The sequence below is a fragment of the Pseudopipra pipra genome, chromosome 1, assembly GCF_036250125.1.
Source record: "Pseudopipra pipra isolate bDixPip1 chromosome 1, bDixPip1.hap1, whole genome shotgun sequence".
In the NCBI taxonomy this organism is placed as follows: domain Eukaryota; kingdom Metazoa; phylum Chordata; class Aves; order Passeriformes; family Pipridae; genus Pseudopipra; species Pseudopipra pipra.
In genome coordinates this window covers 21112204-21135439 of record NC_087549.1, presented here as the reverse complement: position 1 = coordinate 21135439, position 23236 = coordinate 21112204, and the positions used below count along the sequence as shown (strand labels likewise).

The 23236-nt window shown below is 43.2% G+C and overlaps 1 protein-coding gene and 1 long non-coding RNA gene across 2 annotated transcripts; one reads left to right on the top strand and one right to left on the bottom strand.

The window, feature by feature from the left end:
• Positions 1 to 11347: 11347 nt before the first annotated feature.
• On the bottom strand, positions 11348 to 16831 carry ZNF706 (zinc finger protein 706). The gene is made up of 4 exons (XM_064647479.1): positions 16671 to 16831; positions 13545 to 13681; positions 12266 to 12373; positions 11348 to 11652 (listed from the first exon to the last, which is right to left on the bottom strand). The coding sequence occupies exons 2-3, from the start codon at positions 13677 to 13679 to the stop codon at positions 12278 to 12280; spliced, it is 231 nt and encodes a 76-aa protein (XP_064503549.1). The 5' UTR covers positions 13680 to 13681; positions 16671 to 16831; the 3' UTR covers positions 11348 to 11652; positions 12266 to 12277.
• LOC135410755 (uncharacterized) lies at positions 16026 to 22348 on the top strand. The gene is made up of 2 exons (XR_010428858.1): positions 16026 to 16227; positions 21907 to 22348. It is a non-coding gene; the product is annotated as an uncharacterized LOC135410755 (long non-coding RNA).
• The last annotated feature ends 888 nt before the right edge of the window (positions 22349 to 23236 follow it).

Here is a 23236-nt window from a genome sequence, read left to right as displayed (position 1 = left end):
TGCAGGAAGAGATGGCACCTACAAAGGACGTTTGAAATTTTGGGCTAATCCTACTCCAACTGAATCAGTACCCAAGTCATGCTTTTGCCAATTCATGGGCTCATATCAAGACATACATGAATTGTATTTACGCAGAGCCACAGTCAAGTTGAGCAAATCCAAGACCTGGCTGTTTGTGCCCAGAAAGCAGCTATGGTTTGGAAAATACAGGATACAGAACACACATGCAAGCAGCACTTTGGATAACAGTTACAGAGGACTAGGGCACATTAAATGATCCTGAGAGGATCTTTTAATTTATGACTGATGCCATGAAAGTTAAAGGGAAACGCTGCAAAACAGAGATCAGGTTCTTGCCCTGATATCCAAAATGTAAGGGCTGGACTCAGCAAGTCCTGCTCCTCTGATTTGTTCAGCACTTGAGCTATGTAGGTGGGATCCCTCACGTGGATTTTACACTGCCCACTCTCACTATGCACTGTGCTGAGAAGGAGAGTGGGCGGGCTGGGGAATCATTTCCTCTCACACAAGACATGTCTCTACAGACAGAAGGACACTAAATGAAAAATAAATGAGATGATGAAGCACAAGAAAGAGGGAGAAGCAAACAGGTTGGGCAGGAGATGCTGGAAATTCAGCAAAGCCAATCTGCAAGGTGTTGGCAGTTCAGGGTTCACTGGGGGTAAAACCAGAGTGGTAAGCCTTGACCTGGGAACTAATTACCTTAAGTCCAGGGTGTGAAACACACCCAAGGTTTTTAAAGAGTTGTCTGATTTCCCACTTCAGAACAAGGGCTGCTCAGTTCCACAGTGGTTTTAAGTGTGGGGAGAGCAGGTCAGGGCTGCTCCCAAGCCCTCCTCTCTGGGGTAACTCTTTACTAGCTGAACATTAACATTGCAGTACAAAACCTACCTGTCCACTGCTGTGCTTTACGACTGCACAGCAAGCAGAGAGCAGAGGGCATTGGGGTGGTTGTGGATGTGCAGCCCTGCTCTCTGCCCCATTTGGTCCCAAGTCTTGCCCTTACATCTCTGACTTGCCAGTTCCCTGCCACTTAATAAGGCCACATGTGTGATGGAGGGCTGAAAAGGAGAAGGAGACATGGCAGAGGGAAATGTGGTCTTAAAAAGATGCCTTTGCATGAGTTTGGGCATTAAGGATCAAGGCAGTAAATACAAATTAAAAAATATATAGTCTGAAAAGCAAAGACTTTGTGAAGTAAATGATTAACTCACTGAAGAAGAAAAAGCAAGAGCCCCTCTGCTGCTCATGAACTGTTTATCCAGTAAAGAACATAGATAGGCAAACAAAAAGTTGTTTCAGCATCTGTCAGGTGAGACAACTTCGGTCATAGCAAGGTACCTGTTATGCAGGGGGAAGATTTGTCAGCGTGATCTGAGAAGGATGGTGTGGCTGTGACCAGTGCGCATGTGGGAAGTGCCCAGAGAGCCCTGGCCATGGAGCTGGAGACAGCTGTGCCAGCTGGTGTTTGAGACCCAACTGGAGGATGCTGCAAAGGCAACAGGTGGGAAGAAGCTAGAAAATAGCGATAGAGATCAGGAGGACAACAGGAACAGTCTGGCAGCTGCTACCAACTTCTGGGATGCAGGGTTTTGAAGAAAGGCAGTGAGGTCTAGAGTGAGGATGGTAAAAAGAGGAGGTGAATATGGAAAATCAACAGACGAGGACAACTATCTTTTGGGCAGCTTCCTGGACACCCACTCTCTAAGCAATGAGCAGGGTCAGGCCACATCTGCTGAAGGCTGTACATTAGAGGGAGGGGTGCTGCACAGAGGAGTTGCCAAGGACTTGGAAAAAAGCATTGACTAAGGAAGGCAGAAGAATTGGCAAGACTTATAACTTGTACAAAGGGATTTAGATGGAGACCCAAACCAAACCAAGGGCTCATGTACAACCCAAAGGGATAAGATAGTTATAGCAAGACAAGAAAAATAAAGGGGTAGAAGAGACATGGACAAGAGGTTAAGAGTTTTCTTTCAGGGGTATGAAGCTACAGCTTTTGGCTAGACATTCATTTGGAGATGCAGAGGAAGTGGCTGTGATTTATTCCACAGCAAAGAGGAAGATGAAGGAATTATTAGGAATAAAAATGGTGGCTGACTCATGTTTTTGGACAGGAAAGACTTATATAGCTCTCCTAGAAAGCTAGCTGGAAATGGGGATGAGGAAAAGACTGCCATAAGAATGGAGAAATTAGAAAATGCTAGCCATTAGAAGACAAAAAAGGATTATAAATAATCATGCTGGTTTTGATATGTCTTCCTAAATTAAAAAAGGACTGTTTCTACACAATATGAATCCACAGATTGGGACCCTTAAAATAGGTGGTGTTTCCTACACCTTAGGAAAAACAGAGATGCCTTTCTCAAAAATAAACAATGTGTCCTGTACTCTGAAATCTTGTAAGTAAGAAACTGACCCAAGGGTGACCACTGGGATTATTTATTTAATGTCTCTGCACACCAGTTTGCCTGAGCATGGCTTGAGACAGACCGTAAGAATCTCTGTAAGAATCTTGATTTTGAGTTAAATTCTGCACCATCTGTTTCATTATAATCTGCTTCCATTCACTCTCCAAGGGGACAGTAACAGCTTTACTTGTTTTAAGAATCTGGACAACTAGCCTTCAGGAGGAATAACATTTCAATACTTTCTCTCATAATCAGTGTTAGCAACAAAGTCAACAAGTTCTTGGTAGAGCTCATACCTGCCCAAGAGCGAGAGCTTTTTGCTAAGAAAATTCTGGAAGGCAGCACTTTTTGGCTGTTGAGTTCATAGCTGACAACTCTGCTTTTCTGGTGGAACTTTCCAATGTTCCCATTCCTCTGTTCTAGTCTCCTCTTGAACAAGGACTGCTTTCAGTGGGGCTTCCTGTTCACTTCCTTCTACAGAGCTTCCTGGAAATGGAAGGACTTCCATTCTCTCCCTGCTAGCTCTACAGCATGTCAGCTCCTGGAGTCAAATTCTGGTCAAAAGCAGCTCATAAATGTACAGTGAAGTCTCAGCATCAGTTTTGTTTAAGTTGCCATCCAGATTTTCCCTTCCTGAGACACCAATTATGTACAAGCCTGTTCAAGAGTACTTGAAGAGATGAGGATCTGGGTAAGGATCAATGCAGCATGTGGAGGTCTGGCATAGACAACCACAACAAGGAGGGATGAAAGAGGAACAAAAAACCAAAACAGTCAAGCACTTAGCACATTCATTACTACATTAGAGCGATGGTGTTTGGGTACTTGCAAAGTATCTGTCATGGGTGCCATATAAAGGACAATCTCTTCAAGATATTGTTAGTTTATTGCCTTTAAATGGACCTTGACCATCATTAGCAGTCAATCAATTCTGAGCCAGCCTCAAGTGCTCAAAAGCAAACATTTCATGTAAGCAAATGCACAGTGAACTGTACTTACAGTCTCTAACCAGAATCCTACCTTTCCCTCTTCTCCTTTCCTCATGCAGCTATCAAGGGAAAGATGTTTGCTGATCTCTTGCAGAAATACTGACTCCCTGCTGCTTCCCTGCTCCCAGACACAACCTGGCACCTCTGTCAGACTCTTCCAGGGGCTCACTTGCCCATACTCTGCAAAGGGACTCAGTATTAGGTGCTTCAGCGTGAGTTCTCCTTCCTGACTAAAGGAATACAAGCACCAATGCAAATACGTCTTGTGGTTTAGGCATTTCTCAAGTGTTTCTCTAGTGCCCAGCACTGCAGGATGTTATTTTGCAGCTCTAAACCACCACCCTGCCCCATAATCACAGAGAGCATTTTCTCTACCCAGCTGTCTATTTTCACAAATAGGAACAACAGGATTGCCTTTAAGATACCTCCCTTTCTGCAATTTTGGCTGTCCTTAGCCAAGGCCAGTTAGACAGGACCGGTTACATTGCTTGTGTGGTTCCACGAGCCTCATGTTGAGAGGGTGGCAGGTAGTCAGGAGAGCAGCCCAGAAAGCACCAGGTTGCTTCTGTCCCTTTGTAGGGAGTGAAAGGTGAAGTCTGGCCACCCCTGACTAAAAATAAACAGCGCAGTCAAGGCAGAATTAGCACTTAGTAGCTTTACGCTGGACGTTTTTATTGTTGCATGGTTGTGCTCCTACATATTCACCCATTCCAAGTGGGGAAGTGGGGGGGACAACACAGAGATGTCTGGGTCCTAAGAAAACACCTGGACTCACAGAGCAAGCAAGAGGCAATTAATTTCAGAATTGTCTAAGAGAGTGGTATCCAAATCTCTGTCCCTGGGGTACTAGCCTCTCTGGGGTCCACAGAGTCATGCTGGCCACACAGTGTTTCCAATCAAAAGGCTTATGATAAAAGACCAGGAGAAATTTTGAGGACTGACAGTCACACTACAGACCAAGAAAATCTTATAACTTTATCAATTACAATTTGTAAAGTCTGTCTTGGTATAGCACTGTATATGTTTTCTAGGACAGAATACAGCATCTCCCTGCCTTCAGAAATTGTCTTCTGATATACAGACGTCAGTATAATACACTGATTTTAGTAACATATGTGATTTATAGATTTTACAAAGGTGTTCAAGCTAGCTGCTTTCTGCACATGCATGCGAATATTTAGCACATGACAAAATTAAGTTCCTGCTGACTTCAGTGATGCACAATTCAATTATTGTTTGATAAAAATACAGACAGGCTTTGTCCACTTAGAAAGCAGCCCAGAAGCTGAGAAGTTGTCCTCCTCCGCTAGTGGCAATTATGATCCACTGTCACATTCTTTCAGCTGCATAACAGCTCTTGCTTTCAGATGCAGAACAGCAAATTCTTTGAAAGATTTACTGCAGCAGGAAAAAGCAGCTATTTACTATTTCTTAACTTTACTTAATATGGTCCTCAATAAACACTATTTCTTAGATCTCATAAGAAAATTATTCTCTTGTAGCATTGATCTGGTAACAGCTAATAGCAGCAGTAGGTGCCCTTTAGAAAATCTATCCCAGGGTTAATTTTCTTCTAAAATCACAATGAATTTAAACTTGCTTTCTAAATACAACGGGCAGCAAGTGAAATCTAGTCACAAATGAAAATTATTTTTCCCTCTGTTTCTGTGCGGAAAGTAAAGCAGCTTCATTGCACAGAGACTGTCCTGGTCAGTTCCCATACTGCACACAGCCCACTGCCACATGAAATCTGAGTTGTGTCTTCTTCAAGAACAGAACATGCAACTGCATTAAGCATTATTGTAACAGAAAGTGAGTAATGACCATAAAAATAATTCTGAATACCAGCAGGACACATTCAAACATTTTAGACTTCTGTGGGTTTTTTTTCAGAAGACATCATTCTTCAATTATTCCTTTGGCTGGAAATACTTAGTTTTCACTCTTCAAAGGATCCACAAATATTCAAAATAAAGCAACCATATTTTTGCAAAATATGCAGTGAGCATTTACAGCTAAAGAAACGTGTACCAAAAGAGAGTTAAAACTATCAGCAGGTAATGGCTACTGGAATTCGAAAGCACATCAGGAATAAGAAGTTAAAAATTAAGGCCTATCCTGATGGCCTGTGAGTATCCTGGTAATTAACATGCATTTGTTTTCCAAGCATACTTTTATTTTGCAAAGCACCAAATAAGACACAAAGGCAGCTTGGGTATTACACTGTTATCAGTAAACTAAGGGTAAAGAAGACAGACACAATATACTCTTGTGAGGGGTTGGATTGCATTGGCATCCATATGGAAAAGACAGGCAGCAATGATTAAAGTATAGGGATAGTCTTGAAAACCAGAGGAAGAAATGGCCAGAGTGGTGTCTGGAGAAAAGTCACTCAACCATTTAGTCTAATTAGTGCTATGCAGTTTTATATACAGCATAACAGCTATGGCACATTCAGGAGATTTATCAGGCCAGCCTGGTCCTTCTCACTGCCAGCATGCAGGTAAGTAAATACTCATCAGAGCTCAAACTTTAATGAGATGCTCCGGCACGTTTTGGACCTTGAACTGATCAGGATGGAGTACATAAAGCTTCTGACAGCTTCACAGTGGGCAAACTGTGTAAAAAAAACAAAAAGGATTTTCAAAGAGTGGGCCTCCATGGTCGCAGATTTAAGGGTGTGGATCCTGACTGACTGGGTTTTAGATGGCTCAAAAGTCAACACAGTAACACCTTCAATAGCAGAGTCTAAAAACACAGCTGTTGTTCTAAAAGGCAGATACAAAGCCTATAAATATCTATGGAAGGATAAAGTTAAGTATAGGTCCATTACCTGATGAGGAAGGGAAAAAAAATCAGAAGATAAGATTCACAAATAAATAATAAACAGCATTTTTTACTTCAGTCAAAAGTTAACTAAATATGTTAAGAAGTTAAAAGAGTAAGCTAAAATAGGCAAAGGACTTTGATGGAATTCAAGCTGGCAACAACTAATTACTCCTACCCTAGGATGCTCCAGCAATCAGCCACATCATTATGGATCATGACTGCTGCTCTCTGAGAACTCATAGAGCATAGAAAAGAGCCCAAGAAAGTAGTGGGACAAGCACAAGGAATTTAAAAACAAAGGGACTCTGTCAGTCAACCTAAACCTGGAAAAAAGGCTAGAATCATTTTTATAAAAATCTCTTAGTAAACGCATAAGGAAAAGTAACCCAGCAACAGCCAGACAACAAGGATTTGTCAGGAATAAAGTATGCCGTACCCCACTACCATCCATCTCCTTCTTTGTGAAAACCACCCTGGTGCCCACAGGCACACAAGATCCCAAATCTCCCTGTTGTTGTAAAGGACTTTGACATTGTCAGTTTATGAAGTTCTCACAGTGAAATACAGAGCTCCAATCCATACTGATCACAAAAAGCAGTTCCCAAAGGCTTACTGGAACCTGTGAAGTTACTCAAGCAGGGTCCTGCAAGGCTTTGCCTGGGATCTATCCCATCAGTGTGTTCATGAAAAACACAGACTAAAGAGTAAAAGAGTACACCTGGAAGACTCCCCCCTGATACCACACTTGGATGAACTGTAAACATTTTGGTCTGAGATCCATTAGAGACAGCTAAGTGGACACTAAATAGAGGGACACAGTGGAGATTATTAGTGGTACCAAAATGCATCTAGGATGTTGGTGCGAAAAGGCTAATATAATTCCAGTGTATGTTAACAGAATGCAAGTGCCAGAGGTTAGTTGTCCCAGCTACTCTGCACTAGCCTCAACCAGCACTTTGGGTCACATTTTGGACCATACAATTTAAGAGCACAGACTTGAGAGGATCCAGAGCATCAGCAATTGCTAGAGTTAGATTATGTGACCTATGAAGAGTGATTCAATTAACTGGGTTTATTTTGAAGACTAGAAGGAGAACACAATAGCAATGTTCAAATGAAGGCACTATTCATCACATCTATTGCCAATGAGAACAGTAAGCAATTGACTTAACTCACAGGGATAAACTCTTGCTGTGGTAACTCTCCAGTTGTGCAGTTAAGCATGCTGCTTACAAGGTCATGTGATCCTTTTCATTGGAAGCCTTTAAGAGTTAGAGAAACACTTGCTAGTTAGTCTTGGCAGATTTGATCCAATCTCAGAGCAAGGAGATGGTCTAGATAACTTACTGAGACTTCCATTAATCCATACTCCTCTGAAAGACCTCCTGCATTCAGTAAATTTTGCACACTGTAATTTTGTAACAGCTACAAAGAAGGAACACACATGTATGTTTGCCATGCCATCAAAGTGCTGCATGGATCTTGAATTTATATATTTAATGGACAGTATTTTTCAAAGAAAGCTGTGCCATATTTCCTGAAAAAAGTGAGACACAGACAGAGCAGATTTCTGTTAGATAACCACGTTGGGACAACTATAGATTCCTCCTTTCCCAGGAACCCCAATGCTAAAAGCTACGTAAGAGAATTATAAAACATACATGCAACCTAATCCACTTCTTTTTAAAGCTACCAAGATAACACAACTCAAGAGTTGTGAGTCTATTGTGCCATATCTATATAAAAACTGTAACACAATAGACAATGTATTAAAAGATTTCAAAATAATTTAAAGAATGGACAGTAAAATTCCACAGACAGCACTTCACACCCTCCCACTGTTTGAACTAGAGCAACATCGCTGATGATGCTACAGAATATGTAAAATCACAAACTGAATACCAGTGCAAACATGAGTTTTGGAGCTGAATTCAAAGTCCACTGCAAAACCTGTAAGGTTCTAAATAGGTAAATCAAAGGTCCCCATATTACACACAGCAGATGACTGGGTAGACAGAAACACAAGCTGACCTTTAGTTTGTTTGTGGATTCTGTAGGACTAATTTAGTTTACTGGTCAGACCCTGGAAGACTAGGCTTCTAGTAAAGCCCAGTAATTCCCAACTTGTTTCTGTGAAAATAGGAAACAAAACAGACCTCAAGCCTATCATTTTTTGATGATAAAAGACATTCCACCTAATAGCTCTTCTTATCAAGATGGGAAAACTGTTCAATATAGTTTACAGAAATGCTACAAATTCCTTCATTACTATGTGGTTTGCAAACAGCCTGTGGTCATTAGCTTTACTTACTTGAGCTGAAGTGTTTTCAGCAAATAACTAAAAGGGATAGTCTCCAGGGATGTTTCAAAAGCGCTGTATAAAACCAACTATTTCCCTAAGGCTATGCAGCAACTGTCTTCAACTTTTATTTCAGATCTTTCACACAGCTTTTTGATAGCAACAAACCAGAAGCCCTTCAATAGTGTAAAGCAGATGTAAAGAAACAAGCCTAAGTAAGTCTGATTAACAAAATTGCAAAACGGTTCTTGATTATTCAATAGTCTCCAAGATGGCTTCACCATAATCACACCTTCTTTTACTCTAAGATCTAAAGTGAGACATTTTTTCAGAACATTTTAAGTGTCGCTTAAAATGTGATTTCAGATGCTGCTTAAAGAGATTCCCAGAAGATGTGGGCTTCTGAAAATCCAAAATCACTCTTTAAAGTTGTTCCACAAGTATCCATGACAGCTGATGTCCATACTGACACTATAAAACCCCTTTACCTGAATGCTGACCCTGCACAAAGATGAATCTTTCTCAAGGAAACACAGGAAGCTTTCCATGCCTTTTTTCTTTCTTGCAGTTAGACAGCTTCAAGTTCCATGGCTGTCCACAGCCAGGAAATTAATTTTCTAGGTGCAGCAATACTTGATTTTAAAAGCAGGCAGGAAATACGACATTTTACATTTTACATTTTTAATTCTCTTTAATCAGACACATTACAACACACAACTGTGTCTTTAGCCAGGTACCAGGGCGTGTTACCTCCAGATCAGGAAGAGATGATGGAGAACTAGTCCTTCCTCTGACCTTTTAGGTATAAGGAGTATTGCAGATAATTCTAAATGAGGACTATTCCCACATTTGGGACAGCCTTTATAACATTTCAGTCATAGCTTTCATTTAGTTCTGTTTGAGATTACAGCTATTGTAGCTAGGGATCTTATTGAACCAAGCATCATCCTTTCCTTCCAATAATAGAAACCCCATCGTTTCATAAGGTATTTTCAACTTGAGCATCATGGAGTTTTGAAAAAACAGTTCTAACTGAAGTTAATCATCCCACTACTGATGCAGCTTTCCAACTCTTCAGTGCTCATTAAGAGAGATTGTTTATGAAACAAAGTCTTTTTATTTAATGCTACACAATCTGAATTGAAGGAATAGAACATATACTTCACCTCAGGACCAAGCTATAGGGATACATCCCCAAACATTTTTCAAAGTAAAACCAGATTATCAAATACCAATCAGCGCAAGAAACATCTTTATCCATTTGCACTCAGCGTATTCTTAGACAAACTACAGCATTAGAACATTGCAGTACCTCTCCCCCATACAGCACAAAGGTCAAGAGCAGATTTCTTGCCTTGTGGAGCCAGTTTGTCGGGATATATGTATTGATAACATTAAAGAAAAATAAATCAAGCGTTACATTCTCATGTCAGGTGTACAAGTGCAGTAGTGGATTACGCTGAGGAGAATAACATTATCTATAAAAGTTAAGTGGTATACAGGTTATCCCAGAGTGACTATAATACAGAGTAACTTTATGCCAAAGTAAGTATTTACAGAGATACTGTCACAGCAAAGAGGACAGGAAGCTAGTCTCACAGAAGTAGTTCAATAAAGAGCGAATGAGTGGATGAAGACAAAGGCTTTGACTTTATATAATAAAATACCAAGTGCATTCTTTTAAGTGAATGAGTCTTTGAGACTATGGTCCTAGATTTTAGGAAGCCATTTGAAGGCCAGATGTACAGTCCTGCTGCATAGCAAGGGTTAGTTGGACTGCCAGAATTTTTACATCTATTGTAAACTCGCAAATCCCAGCAATTCTAGTATTGCTTCTTACTGCAGGGTCAAAACTAAAGCTCTTAAATAAGCCCCCTCCAAATGCCAAAGATGGAAATTTGTATATCAGACCTTCTAGCACAATTCAGATGTTTTTCCACTTCTGTGCTGTACATCCGGGATTAGAACTCAGCCTAGAACAGTTTAAAGATAATTATGTTTATCTGCTCAAATGTTCTTGGCCAGTTATTATCCAGCTTTTTCTTATCAATGTAACTTTAATCACATCCGATTTCTTTAAGTAGCCATATTATTTTAGTTACTTTGGCTCTTTTCCAACACTCTTATTTTAAGCTGGCTGTGAAGGAAGGTTATTAATGGCTGGCTATTTTACGTATTTCTTGAAGAGAGAAATAACCAGACAGATTTGAGGGGGAACATGTGTGGTTGACTGCTCAAAATATCATTAAAAATATTTTCAAACCCATTTTTCAACTAAGAGCAGATCTGCTTTAACCTAGTATTTGCAAGCATTTTTCAAGTCAGCATACCCAGAAGCATTCAAACCTGCCACCCCTCAGCTTCCTCAGTCATCTACCTAAATAGAAAGGATAAAAGCATAACCAGAGTCTCTCCAGTGCATGACTTAAAGGAATATGACCCCTCACAATAAAGGAATCCCATTTGAAATGGCTTGCAGTATTTAGGTTCCAATACCCAGGACAAAAATGTAGGAGGAAGTCTCATGATTCTCATGCAGCTGCTTGGGCAAGTGCTGTGCCTTGAGCCATCAGCTTGACCACTAGTGGCTGGGCTCAAGCAGGCAGCACATTGGACAGTAAATATGAGCAGCTTCCCTTTCCATTTTAATTTACTGTAATGTACATTACTTTCAGTGGAATGATACTGCTCATGTTTTGGCAGGATGGGGAAAATTCCACTTTTGTCTTTTTTATTATTTTATAAGGCAGATAATGCAGAAAGTTGAAACAGAATTTCTACAAGGAGTTAATCTGTGATATTGTAAAATCAAAGTACTACTTTATTAAGTGAGTTATTTTACACAATATGAACATCAATATAATTACAATTGTAAAAAAATTTTTATAACAAGTATGGACTGATTTTTCAGGATTTCCAAATAGGGCACAACTGTACATTTACACAGAATTGTCTTTTCAAGAAGCCCAAGAGGGAACAGCATAAAAATATGAATGTTTCTGTAGCCCCTTCATTTTTGCTGATCAACAGTTTTAGAAAAGCAGCTGCAGGTTTGTTATGTAAGGTCTGACAGTAGAAGAGTCAATAGGTGTCATGACTTCACCTATAAAAAACAAGAACAACTCAGTTAAGCTGAACCGTTACACAATGCTGCTTATCTCTGCGTGAATGAAATACCATAATACTGCTTTTTACCTCATTTCAGCCTTTTATTATAACCACTTTCAGTTACAGCCTAACAACTGGCTACTTCTACAGTTAAGTTTTGTATTTGAATGCAGAAAAAATCTGCATTCACCTGTATATCAAGAACAAAAAGGCTCAATTGTTGGAAATATCCTAAATTACTGTCTCCAATACATGTTTTGTAGCGACAGATTGTATTTATGTATTTTGTTCAAAGCAAAACTAACATTTCAAAGCAAGAACTAAATAATGAATTATTCCTACAACATTAAGAATGAAGATTTGAAATAACATTAATCCCTTTTAAAACAACCTCTGTGCACACTGAAATGCCACAGCCATTTCACCCACGTAAGTACTAGCTTGCTTCTTGCTTCTCCTTTTAACAGTTCAGGGGTCTAACTTTAACCTATAGTAATTTTTATATTAAAAGAAATGAAGCAAGTTTTAAGTCCCAATTGTTGGTGGTAAAAAAACTGATTCATAATACAGCTTTCTCAGATAATCAAATTAAAAATTAAGGTAATGACCTGTAGACAACTTTACGCCTGAACATCAGCCAATTCTGGAGGAAGTGGAGTCTTAGGATGCTTGCTTTCAAAGTGCTGTTTGAAGGTCTTGGGATCCGGCATTTGAGTCTGATTAAAGAGAGACATTAAACTTTATGCACAGTATAACTGTTAAAGAATGCTACAAAACCTATTCCCCACTATGTTTTATTTTCTTTTCCCTGAAGCAAACTGTCTCCTCAATGACACTGCTCTAGTGACAGAAGCACCACTAATTTAGCTGCAGGGTAGGACAGAGTATTTAACCTCCTATTTTCAGAGGTGCTTTTAAGCACTACTATCACACAGTTTTGGCACGTCCATCAATGGTGCTATTCTTGCTAGGTATCTCCCTGCATATCTTACACTTCATATGTTGCTTTGGTGGAAAACCTCCTTACTATCTTCTTTTTCAACACCTTAAATGTTTATCCTTTTCAGAACCGAATCTTTATGAAAGCTATTTCTTTTGTTTATCAATAGGCCAAAAAGTTATATGGCAGGAACTGATTCCCTACTTGGCACCAGCTATCTCAGACCTTTGCTACAACACAGTTGCAGACATCCACTGCCCAAAGTGATGGATGCTGCAGCCTGATTTCACAAGTACTTAAGGGAGCAACCCTTAATCTGGAATCTTATCTAAGACATTTAAAGTGACAAATCTATTCTGGGACTGACCATTTAAATGAAAACAGCAAGTTTATCCTTCAGCTCCAAACCGAGCACGTTCGGGAAAACCAGCCAGAAGGAAATGTACAATCTGATTAGGGCTTGCATTTCTGTTCTCTTGTCAAGTAAGTTATTCTGGCAAAAGTTACTGTGTATCAAACTTACACTAAAGCTTTTGGCACCACCGCTTTTCCTCTCTGCATCAACATCAGTAACAAGTGATTCTAAGATGGGCCAATTCCATCATAAAAAAAAGTATGTTTCCTTTTGGAGATTGAACAGGAAGCAATCTCGCACTTTTCAAACTTTGTATCTCACACTAACAGCACATACAGACCACTGCAACACAAAAGGCAAAATAACTACCCAAACCGGACCTGTACATGCCCTCTGATTTTCTCCTATCTCAATTATCAGTACAGCTGAATCTGTAAGCAAGTCACATAACAGATGCAAATGCTTCTTATAGCTACAAGCTCTACAACCACTTTAAGTATTTTAGTTTCCACTATACCATCTTCTAAAAATTCTGCTCTAGGCTGGAAGACAGACCTCCCTACAATACTATTTTGACTTCGGTTCCTCTTACCCTACAGACAGTGCAGGTATATATCAAGGCAGCCTTGGCTGCAGCCTTCTGATCATGTCCTTGTTTCTTTTTTTGCTCAGCTTGCTTTTTGGCATTTTTCTGCTGCGACTGAATCTTCTGCTGTCCACGAGCCATATCTACAAACAAAAAGAAGACATTTAGTCTACAAACATGAGAAACTACTGCTGCTATCTGACTCAGGAGCTGTAACAATGAGCACAATGCAGTCATGCACTCTGTCCACAAGGCCTACAACTCCCATAACTCAAACACAACAGACATCTGTTCTTCACTATGTAAAGACTCTGGGTTTAGTGTCCCTTTTAAAATACACACCAGAATTATTAGGCCATTCTAAGGTTTCTTCCTCTACAAAGATTCAAGGTCTACTTTTGAAAAGTGTTTTCAATTGTCAGAATAATTAAAAGTTCCCTTTGCAGTTAATAGAAACTTATTCTCTGTTTCCAAAGGGACAGAAAAATTCTGGGGGTTTGTTGTTATTTTCTTTTTTTCCTTAAAGCTTACGACTCAGCCTTTATTTCTGGAACTTGAAACAAGTTTCAAGAAAGGCAAATCGAAGTATTACCTGAGGTGTATCAGTGTCTTTTGGTGTAGGTGCTTGTGAGCTGCTTTGAAGTTGGGAACACCAAGAACAACAGGTCACCCCTCTTTATTGAAGGATATTTTTACAAGTGGCCATCTTTTTTATTTTCAGCCAACGTTACATGCATATGTATTTCTTGAAAAGAAATAAAATCGCTCCCATCAGAAGCCATTACTCTACATAACACAGGAGCATAAAGAAAGCAAGTGTTATTGCCATATGCCACTACAATGTCCACCAGAAGAAGAAATGAGATGCAAGAGTCACATTTCAGGGAGCATCAAGACATCGCATATGCAGTGCTCCAATAGCAATGCTCCACCTGCACCCAGCCCACCAGAGACACCCAATTCAGCCTGTGCCCCACCCCAAGAGCAGACACCAGGCAGGATTTGGGCACACCAACGGAGCACGATTCAGAGTGTGGTTATGTAACCCAGCAGCCCAGTTTCTGCTGTTGTCTTTCTCTCAGTCCCTCACAGTCCAGGCACAATCCAGTTGTGCAGCTCTCTCAGAAGCACAACACTGACTGCCCAAGCACAGCACAGCCAGTGAAGTCCATTGTTCTCAGGACTACTAGCAAAGTCTAGTGTTCCCAGGAGGATGGCTGCTTGGTCACTGCCCCTCCACATGACCTGGGCACTTGCTCCAAGTTTGGCAGTCGTGGCACAGGCCACTCTGCAGCTACACCAGGCCCGTCATGTGGTCCTTCCCACCAGGGCAGGCGGCCTCCGGCTGCTGTGAGAGAAAGGCCTATCCAAACAGTGACTGACCTCCAGTAAATATGTGTGAAAAGCCCATAAAACCATTATGAAAATGAAGTCTGTATGAAACACCAACATGTGAAAATTCACTGGTACTGTGAGAACTTCTGGACAGGTAACATCACAGTGCCTAACAGCAAAACAACGGTCCTGAGACCCAGAACAGCTCCTGTGGATTGAGAGGCACCTCTCGGCCACAGCCCGCTTCTTTCACTGTATCAACCACCACCATGTAACCAACCCTCTGCAGAAGCACTACAGTACGTCTTCAGTGTTCGCTCCCCTTCAGTTTCTCTAAAAGAGAATTTAGAAGTCCATATGGCTAACAAAACTGAACATAACACAAATTCCATTAAAAAGCACATAGAAATACATGTGGCATTCAACAGTCTTCATAAGATACAGCATTGCCTGTTAATAAGACTAAAAATATCAGTCTATGTTTCACTGTATGCCACAGCTACTCCAGAACACCCCAGCCAGGGCCTCACACTGTTTATATACAGCATGGCTCAACCAGAACACTGGATTCCCATTTAAAATTTTAAAATAAGGAAAAAAATGCAATATTGCCAATAGCTTTGCATACACTGGAAGGAACTGTAGGTTTTCTTTCGCTTCTATTTTACCGGCATTAAAGCAATCCTACAGAAGTCAGGAGGGTCCCAACAGAAAACAAGCAGATGTAACAAAAAATAATTCTTTTCACAAAGTGTTTGCATATTACTTTGTATTTCAGTGCCTTGATAAGCAGTACATTGCAACAGCCAACCACACTGAGCTTTTGTATGTACTTGGCAACTGCTGGTTTTAATTAAGTCACAGACAAGAAAATATGACCAAAAACATCTGCTCAAAAGTATCAACCACCATACTATGCCCGAGACGAAAAATCCAAGAGTTTAAATACTGAAAGTTACATTAATACAGCTGACGGACAGTGTATCTGAAACACAAAGAAAATTAAGATTTAAATTATCGTTACTCTAAAAAAGTTACAAAAATAACCCCAAAGCTCGTTTAAAAGAATGGTGAGCTCATCAACAAAGCTAAATCAGTATTTCAATTACTCAACGCAGGTAAGTGTTGTTTTCCTTATGAGGCACACACACCCTCACAGAGTCCAGCAGACCGGCCGGCTGCCTCCAAATAAAGAACGCGTGAGCACGTAGGACACCGAACACATGGAAAAAAAAATCTGATACCAAACCGTAACAGGATTTTTTGCTGCCAAGTCACAGCAGCAGCAGCAGCAGCGCGGGCACCGCGGCTGGAACCCGCAGCACGGCAGTGCCTCACACCGGGTCACCTCCCTGTAAGTAACCAGAGCCCGAGCCGAGTTTCAAGTCCTAAAACTGGACAACGACAGCTGCTTCCGCTGTCACTTCCAGAGACGAATAGCGGCGGGAGGCACCGTCTGAGGCCTCCCCGGTGCTCCCGCGGGGCTCGGCGGCCTCTCCGCCAGGGACAGCCCGGCCCGGCCCGGCCTGCGCCGCGCGGGGTCCGGGGGCGGCCGCGGCACCCGGGCGAGCCAGGCGGGGCACAGGCGGCCGCGGCCCCACCACGTGCCCGACGGGAGGAAAGCGGCCGCGGCAGGACGGACGGACGGAGGCCGCGGCCGAGCAGCCCCAGCGCGCAGCGGGCCCAGAGCGGAGCGCGCCCCGCGGCCGGGCCGCCTCCTTCCCCCTGGCCAGGCTGGGCCGGGCCGGGCCCGCTCCCCCCGCCCCGCTCCGCTCCGCTCCCCCCGGCGCTGCTCACCAGAGCGGGATCCGGGCTGGGCGGCCCTGGCAGCGGCTGTGGAAGCTCCGCGCGGCCGCGCCGCCGCCGCCGCTGCTCGGGAGGAGAACGAGGAGGAGGAGGAGGCAGCGGCGCCGCTCTGCGCGCGCGCGACCCCACCCCCGCCTCGCGCGGTCCGGCCCGCGCCGGCCAATGGCGGCGCGCGCGCGTTACATAACGCCGGGCAGCGGGGGGCGGGGGGTTGTGCCGGGAGCGCGGCCCAGGGGTCGCGGCGGTACCGGGTCGTGGGTTCGAGTCCCGGCGGCGGGGGGTCCGGAGGGGCTACCCCTGCAGCAGCCAGGCTGGGTGGCCGGGGCTGCCAGGCCTGGCTTCGGGACCCTGGGACCCTCGAGACCCTGCTGTTCTGGCCCCGAGGAGGCCCGCGGGGGCGGGCGGGGAGCCCCGCGCTGAGAGGGGTCTGTGGTGGGGTGCGATCGCTGTGCCCTAGCGGAGATCAGACAGGACAGACAGCCCTGCCCTGCCCGCCTGGTTCCCGGGAGCGCAGCCCCGGTGGTGTCCCGGGGAGCTCCCTGTGCCGAGCCCCGGGCCCGCGGTGCCGCAGCGCCCGGGGGATGCGGTACCGGCCGGGGGATGCGGTACCGGCCGGGGGATGCGGTACCGGCCGGGGGATGCGGTACTGCCTGCCCTCGGAGCACCGCCGCTCCCCGGCAGGCCCGGCTCCCAGCCACATTCCTCTGTGCTTAGTTAGAGTACAGGCGCAGCCTAAAAATAGTGCTGTTCCTCCTCAATGCAATCTAGATAAGTGGCTCAGGAGAGGCAGTAGGGAAAGGGCTGGAGATGAGGGCAGGCAGGGATGCCAGAGAGGATGAGATCCTGTTCTGGCTGCCGTTCACACAGAAGGCCTATATATAGACTTGAAGGGTTAAATGAGTTGAAAGCAGAAGGAAATGGCCTGAGATGAGAAGCAGAATTTTCTCCAAGTTGAAAGTGGAGACGTGGTCTGGATGCTTCTGGCAAGGACCACAGAGAAAGTTTACAGGCTGTGTCCAGAGCGCAAGTGATTTGAAAGGTATTAGCTTGTGTGGATATAGATGTAGGCAGTCCCTGTAAGGAAGGGTAAAGGAGCTCTTTATTTTCTATTGACATCCCAGAGGAAGGCTGAATGTCTGTGAAAAGCAAAATAGAGGCAGCATCTCTGATTAGAGACGATGTTCTGCTACTCACTGAGCAACTGTAACTTCAAAATTAGCCTGTCATCTTGAACAGTTCTGTGTTTTGGGCAAAAAAGCAACCATAATATGCTTACTAGAGGAATTATGAGGTGTTGGCTTTGTGTTTTACAGGGCTTAGGATGGATGATTGTAATGTTCTGATCTGACAGAGGAAAATGCAATTAAAAAAAAATCCCTAAAGCAGTAGACTGAATGTTTTGGGACATCATTATGAGTCATGCTCAGAGCATAACAATTACAGGGGAGCCATGTAGCAGATTTCTGACACTTAAGTCACTGGAAGTAGGTCTGGATGTGACATCTATGACAGTCAAACATAAGCCTGTGATAAAAAATGGATTTCCTAACACTGCCCTAAAAAATCCTATTTTCCTAACATTCCTGTTTGTGACTATGTCTTCTATGTTAAACTCATAGCACCGAAAATTCTTATACCTGGGCAGTTCAATCCATACTGCATTAAAATATCTTGTTGGTAGGTTCTGAACTTTATGGAAATAGGCAACTATAAATAACCCTCAAGTGCACGTGTGCATCTGCTTGTAGGGTGGTGTGGAGAGGGAGGCATTTTGTGTCCTCTGCTTGCAAGCAGGTGGCATTCAGAATGAAGTTTCACTTTCATCAGGGAGAAGATTGCCAAGAAAAAAGTAGCTTCTTTCCTGGATGATGCTATTTTTGGAAGACTGCTGGCATCAGATGTGGAACTGGAGATGGCTTTCAAGGGTGGTGTCCTCATCCTATGGCACTGCTATACATCTGGCTGGACAAGAATTTCAAATAAAGCAGATTGCCTGAGCGCACACTGAGTTCTGGCTGGTCTTGGAACCTTCTTCTTTTGGGAGAACAGAGGATCTCCTTGTAGGACAGGGGACTGCAACTGTCCCTCTGGCTGCTCTGTCTTCTGTCCCCTTGTAGAATCTGGTCACAGCTTTGGTCCCTGTATTGCCCAAATCATGGCTCTGCAATTTAGGTGGTTCCAAAGAGACTGTCAGGAAACAAAAAGCCAGGGTGGAAGAGTACGAGTCCCCGTAGCTGAGATTTCTACTATGAAGATAGTAAGGAAAACTTCCCATTCACTCTAGATAATTTTGCAGAATTTATTCACTGCATGAAACTTACTTGTCACAACAAAGGGGATATTTCCATGCATGTGTGCAGGTTAGCAAAGAGGCAGAGGGTAGATGTAGTGAGCTGTTAGAGAGGCCAGGCCAGTCTGTGCACTGGATGCTTTGCATAACTCTGACAAAATGAGCCTGTGGTAATTGCAGTTTATCTGGCTTATGGACTTCCTCTGCTTTGTGCTGCTCCCACATGAGATCAACCAAGCCAGAGTGTATGAATGAAAGTATAAATAGAAGCTAAAATATAAAAAATGCAAGCTTTAGACTGAAATGTTCAGTCTGAACAGACTGAAATGTCTTAAAATTACTAGAAATACACTGCAGTGCTTTTCTGTGTGCTTTTTGTTAATTGTTGTTTTCTAATTTAACATCAATTCTAAAACTCAAATCTCCTAAACCCCACGGTATTCTGCATTAAAATAGAATGAAAATCAAGAATACCTCTTGGTAGTTAAGGGTAGACCAAATGCAGGGAGTTTATTATCCCCAAGCCAAGCCTTATGAAAATGTTTCAGTGGTTACAATTCACTGAAATCTGTAGCAGCACTGTACACACAGAAAACACAGGTTCTTAGGGATATGGATGAGGCATTGTAGCTCTTATGAAGCCCCTAAAAATAGTCCAAATTAAAAAAAAAAAAAAGACTATTATCTTCTTGATGAGAAACAAGGCTCCAATTTAAGCGCAAGGATGAATGCGGTGAACAATGTGATCAAAAACAAAGCAAAATGCCAGTCTACTGAGGAGAAATGCAGGAAAGGGAACTGGCAGAAGCAATGCTGTAAGGCAGGATTATTTCTTAGTTTTTTGGTTTTTTTTTTTTAAACTGTCTTGATTGTTTGTTATTCTCATGCTTATTTCCTGTCTCTTTGGATTCCAGCCCCTCATCATTTTCTTGCCTGCATGTAAGTGCAATTTCTGTCATTAGATCAAAATACCTGTTCTGCTCAACAGTGACTTCTTGACAGTTGGATTTTGTTGCAGGTCAGTTTGAGCTGTCCCGCCATATAACGTGTGACTGGTGTCCCCAGCACAGTTCCCTGCTGGGAACCAGCTGACATTTTGACATGTGTTATTAAACCCAATTTGAAAGTAATTGTTGTGAGGTGCAGGGCAAGCTTGCTCACAACAGCATAGGTGGGGCTGCATCTCCCTTCTGAATCAGCCCCTGTGCATCTGCCAGGTCCTCCCACTGCCATTCCCTACCACACTTACTGTGGTGTCTTTTTCCTGCTCATTTGCTTGTGCACTCACTATTGACCCAATGTCACATTAATCATACATCATCTCACTGGATAAATGCTGGCTGGTGGCCGAGGGCTGCCCTTGGCCACTCACTTGCAGGGAGTTACATGCTGGTACCATGTGCCTGCCTACTGAGTGTTTTTATTTGGTGCCCCACCATGACCCCTCATCAGTCACAAGAAGTGAAAGGAAGGGAAGGAGACTTGCCCTGGGCCCTCAGTGACAGCAGTCTTCTCACTGGATTTTGTGGATTCGGACCAATGTTGACACAAACACAACAGCAGAGATTATCTCTGCAGTTGAAGCCCGTAAGACCCAGTCTTTGAAGTTTTTGAAAGGATATTCGAGGCTGATGTGATGGTAGGTCAGAGTCAGCATCACTGAACATCAGGGATGGGATGTCATGGTTGCAGGCAGAACCCCAGCGAGGCTGGAGTCCTGGTAGTTAGTACTGTTTGACAGAAAACATCATGCAGCAGTGCCTATCCTAGCCCAGGGGCCTGACAAGGTAGCATTTCGTTTATTTCCCTTCCTCTGCCTTGCAGACTTTCACCTCCTTGCTCCCCCATGTGTTAACATACAGTTCTTTCCATGTAAAGGCATTTTTCACAGCTATAGCCCCAGCTTTCATACATCCAGTTCACGCCTCCCTGACACAGCATTAACTCCTGTCCCTCCACTGACCCCGACTGTTGTGCTACGTTTCTGCAGCTGGGATGTGGGCACCTCATGTGCTTGCCCAGTATTGCTGTTGTGGCAAATACAAAAAACCAGAGGTCTTAAGTCATATGTTTGTTTCACAGACTCAATAGATTCATACCTCTGCACTGGTATGAGATGATACCAAGTCACAATACATATATACTGGAAAAAGAAATATTTTAAACCTGTGATGATATGCCTCTTTCTGCAGATTACTGCAGAACTAGGTGTCCTGTAGTGCACAGTATGCTGATCCACAAGGTTTAAAAATGGAAAAAGAAGGAAAGAAAAAGGAATAGTGAACAAAATGAGAAGGAAAGCCAAAAGACTATGCTCTGTTTTGGAAGGAAACTGGCACAGCAATGCAGCTGTCTTGGCAGGGCACCTCAGGCTTGTGGTACCCTTCCAATTCCACATTAGCTTTGAAGGACTAGCCCCATTAGCAGCAGTGCAGCATCTTTTCATGGTTTGCCTGCTGCTTTTCTGAACAGCCTCTTTATTTCAGGGTGGCATCCCATCACGCCTGATGGGTGGCATCCTCCAGAACAAGGACAACCTCAAGTGATGTCCACCACATTGCCAGCTCCCAGTGCTCCTCACTGTCCTACTGCTCCCATCAGTAGACTCCAGAAGCACACAAACAAGAGGACAGTGCCCTCTTCTTCTACACCCACAGCGAGCTGGCAGCATGCCAGGTGCTCATGCATTTGTTAACCTTTTCTAAAATTTTATATAACTGTCACTTCTACCTCATCTCTACCATGAGCTCAGGCTCTTGTGCAACAAGGCAGCCTGTGGAAATACTTTTGCCACTAAACCTTAAATTAAGACAAACCTAAGGAAGCATCCCAAAGTCGATGGTAGATTGTGGTGGTGTGTTGGTTTGCTTTTGCTGGCACAGAGACTACACTAATTGTCCTGTCTCTCTGGGTTTGTTTCTTTTTTTCCTCTCATAGCTCCTGACCCTTTCCAGCAAGCATGGACAGAGCTACTTCAGTGAGCATTCCTCTCCACTGGAAGGGGAAAAAAATGTACAAGGGAGGATTCAACATGGAGCTGCCCACATCCTCTGAGAGACAAAAATGTGAAGGCTTGAGTAGAAGGCTCATGAAGAATGACAGAGACAGAGGCAGTCAGAAGCATGGAGATGTAGTTCCTAAAAGGCTGGCAAGGCATATGCACCTCCTGGAGAGCATGGGCAAAGATTGTCTTGTGATCTTTAAGTATTTTGCAGTCTCTCCTCTTTTAAATCCATTTTGTTGGAAGTGAGTTTTGCTAAAAACAACAATGTGCAAATGCCTTTCTCAGCATGTCACAACTTTTTTGACCAACCCACATAGACAAACTGGAGACCTTGAGAACATACGCTTCCGTTCTATATAAACAGTTTAAAATAGATTTTAGCTTTGCACAGCATTACGTACAGTTACTATTTTTAAATGCACTCCCTTTTTTGCGTGTGCCCTCCATTCATGCTTTTGAGTCTTGTACGTGTTCAAGTCCCTGCCTTATTGTGAAAACAAATATATCTGTACATTTTTAATTAATTCAAAATACCAAGATTTCCCTCCTCTCCACCAGTAAAATATATGTATGAAGTATGAAAACAATCCACAGATGTCATGTGAGCATTAAAACTTGCAGCAATTGTGATTAAAACCTCTTACAAACATGCCAATGTTGTTGACAACTGGCCTCTAGCCTCAAGGAAGGAAACACATCCCTCAGCTTCTGACTGGCTGCACATTCCAGAGATGCCTCTGTGTCAAGGGTGCTCAAAGCATCCACCATCTCTGCTTGCTTCCTTCTTCAGGCCCACCTGCAACACTCCAGCCTCATACCAGAAATATTTTGGTAGCTGCTTATTGTGCCCAGTGGAAGGGGCAGTTACTTCTCATGCAGAGCCAGCCTTTCCATCTGTCTTTCAGTCATCCGCGTGCAGATCTCATTGCCATTCTAGAACTGCTAAGGGCAGGGTGGGAAACTCTTTTTGTTGTCCAAGCAGCACGTAAAATCTTGCTGGGCAATGAAGCAACAAGCCAAAGGTGCATCCCAGAACGAGTATAGAGAGTCCACAGGAAAGGGCTCTGCAGCTGTAGGATGCTCTCCATGGAAGGAAAGCAGCCTTGGACATTCAAAAGTGGCACACACACACTGCTGGTTTTCCCAGGTCTGCAGTGCTGGCTCAGTCCCAGCAGTCTGCTGCTTCAGGAAGAGATCAGCGAGAAACATCTGCTGGATTTCAACGTTCTCCTTTTCAGATGCCCCATTGCACTCACTCTGAAG

Excerpts from the sequence above, each read along its gene's own strand:
- ZNF706 (XM_064647479.1), bottom strand. The coding sequence starts at position 13,679 with ATGGCTCGTGGACAGCAGAAGATTCAGTCGCAGCAGAAAAATGCCAAA. Across the intron at positions 12,374-13,544 it reads ATACCTGCACTGTCTGTAGG|ACTCAAATGCCGGATCCCAA; the intron begins GTAAGAGGAACC and ends CTCTTTAATCAG.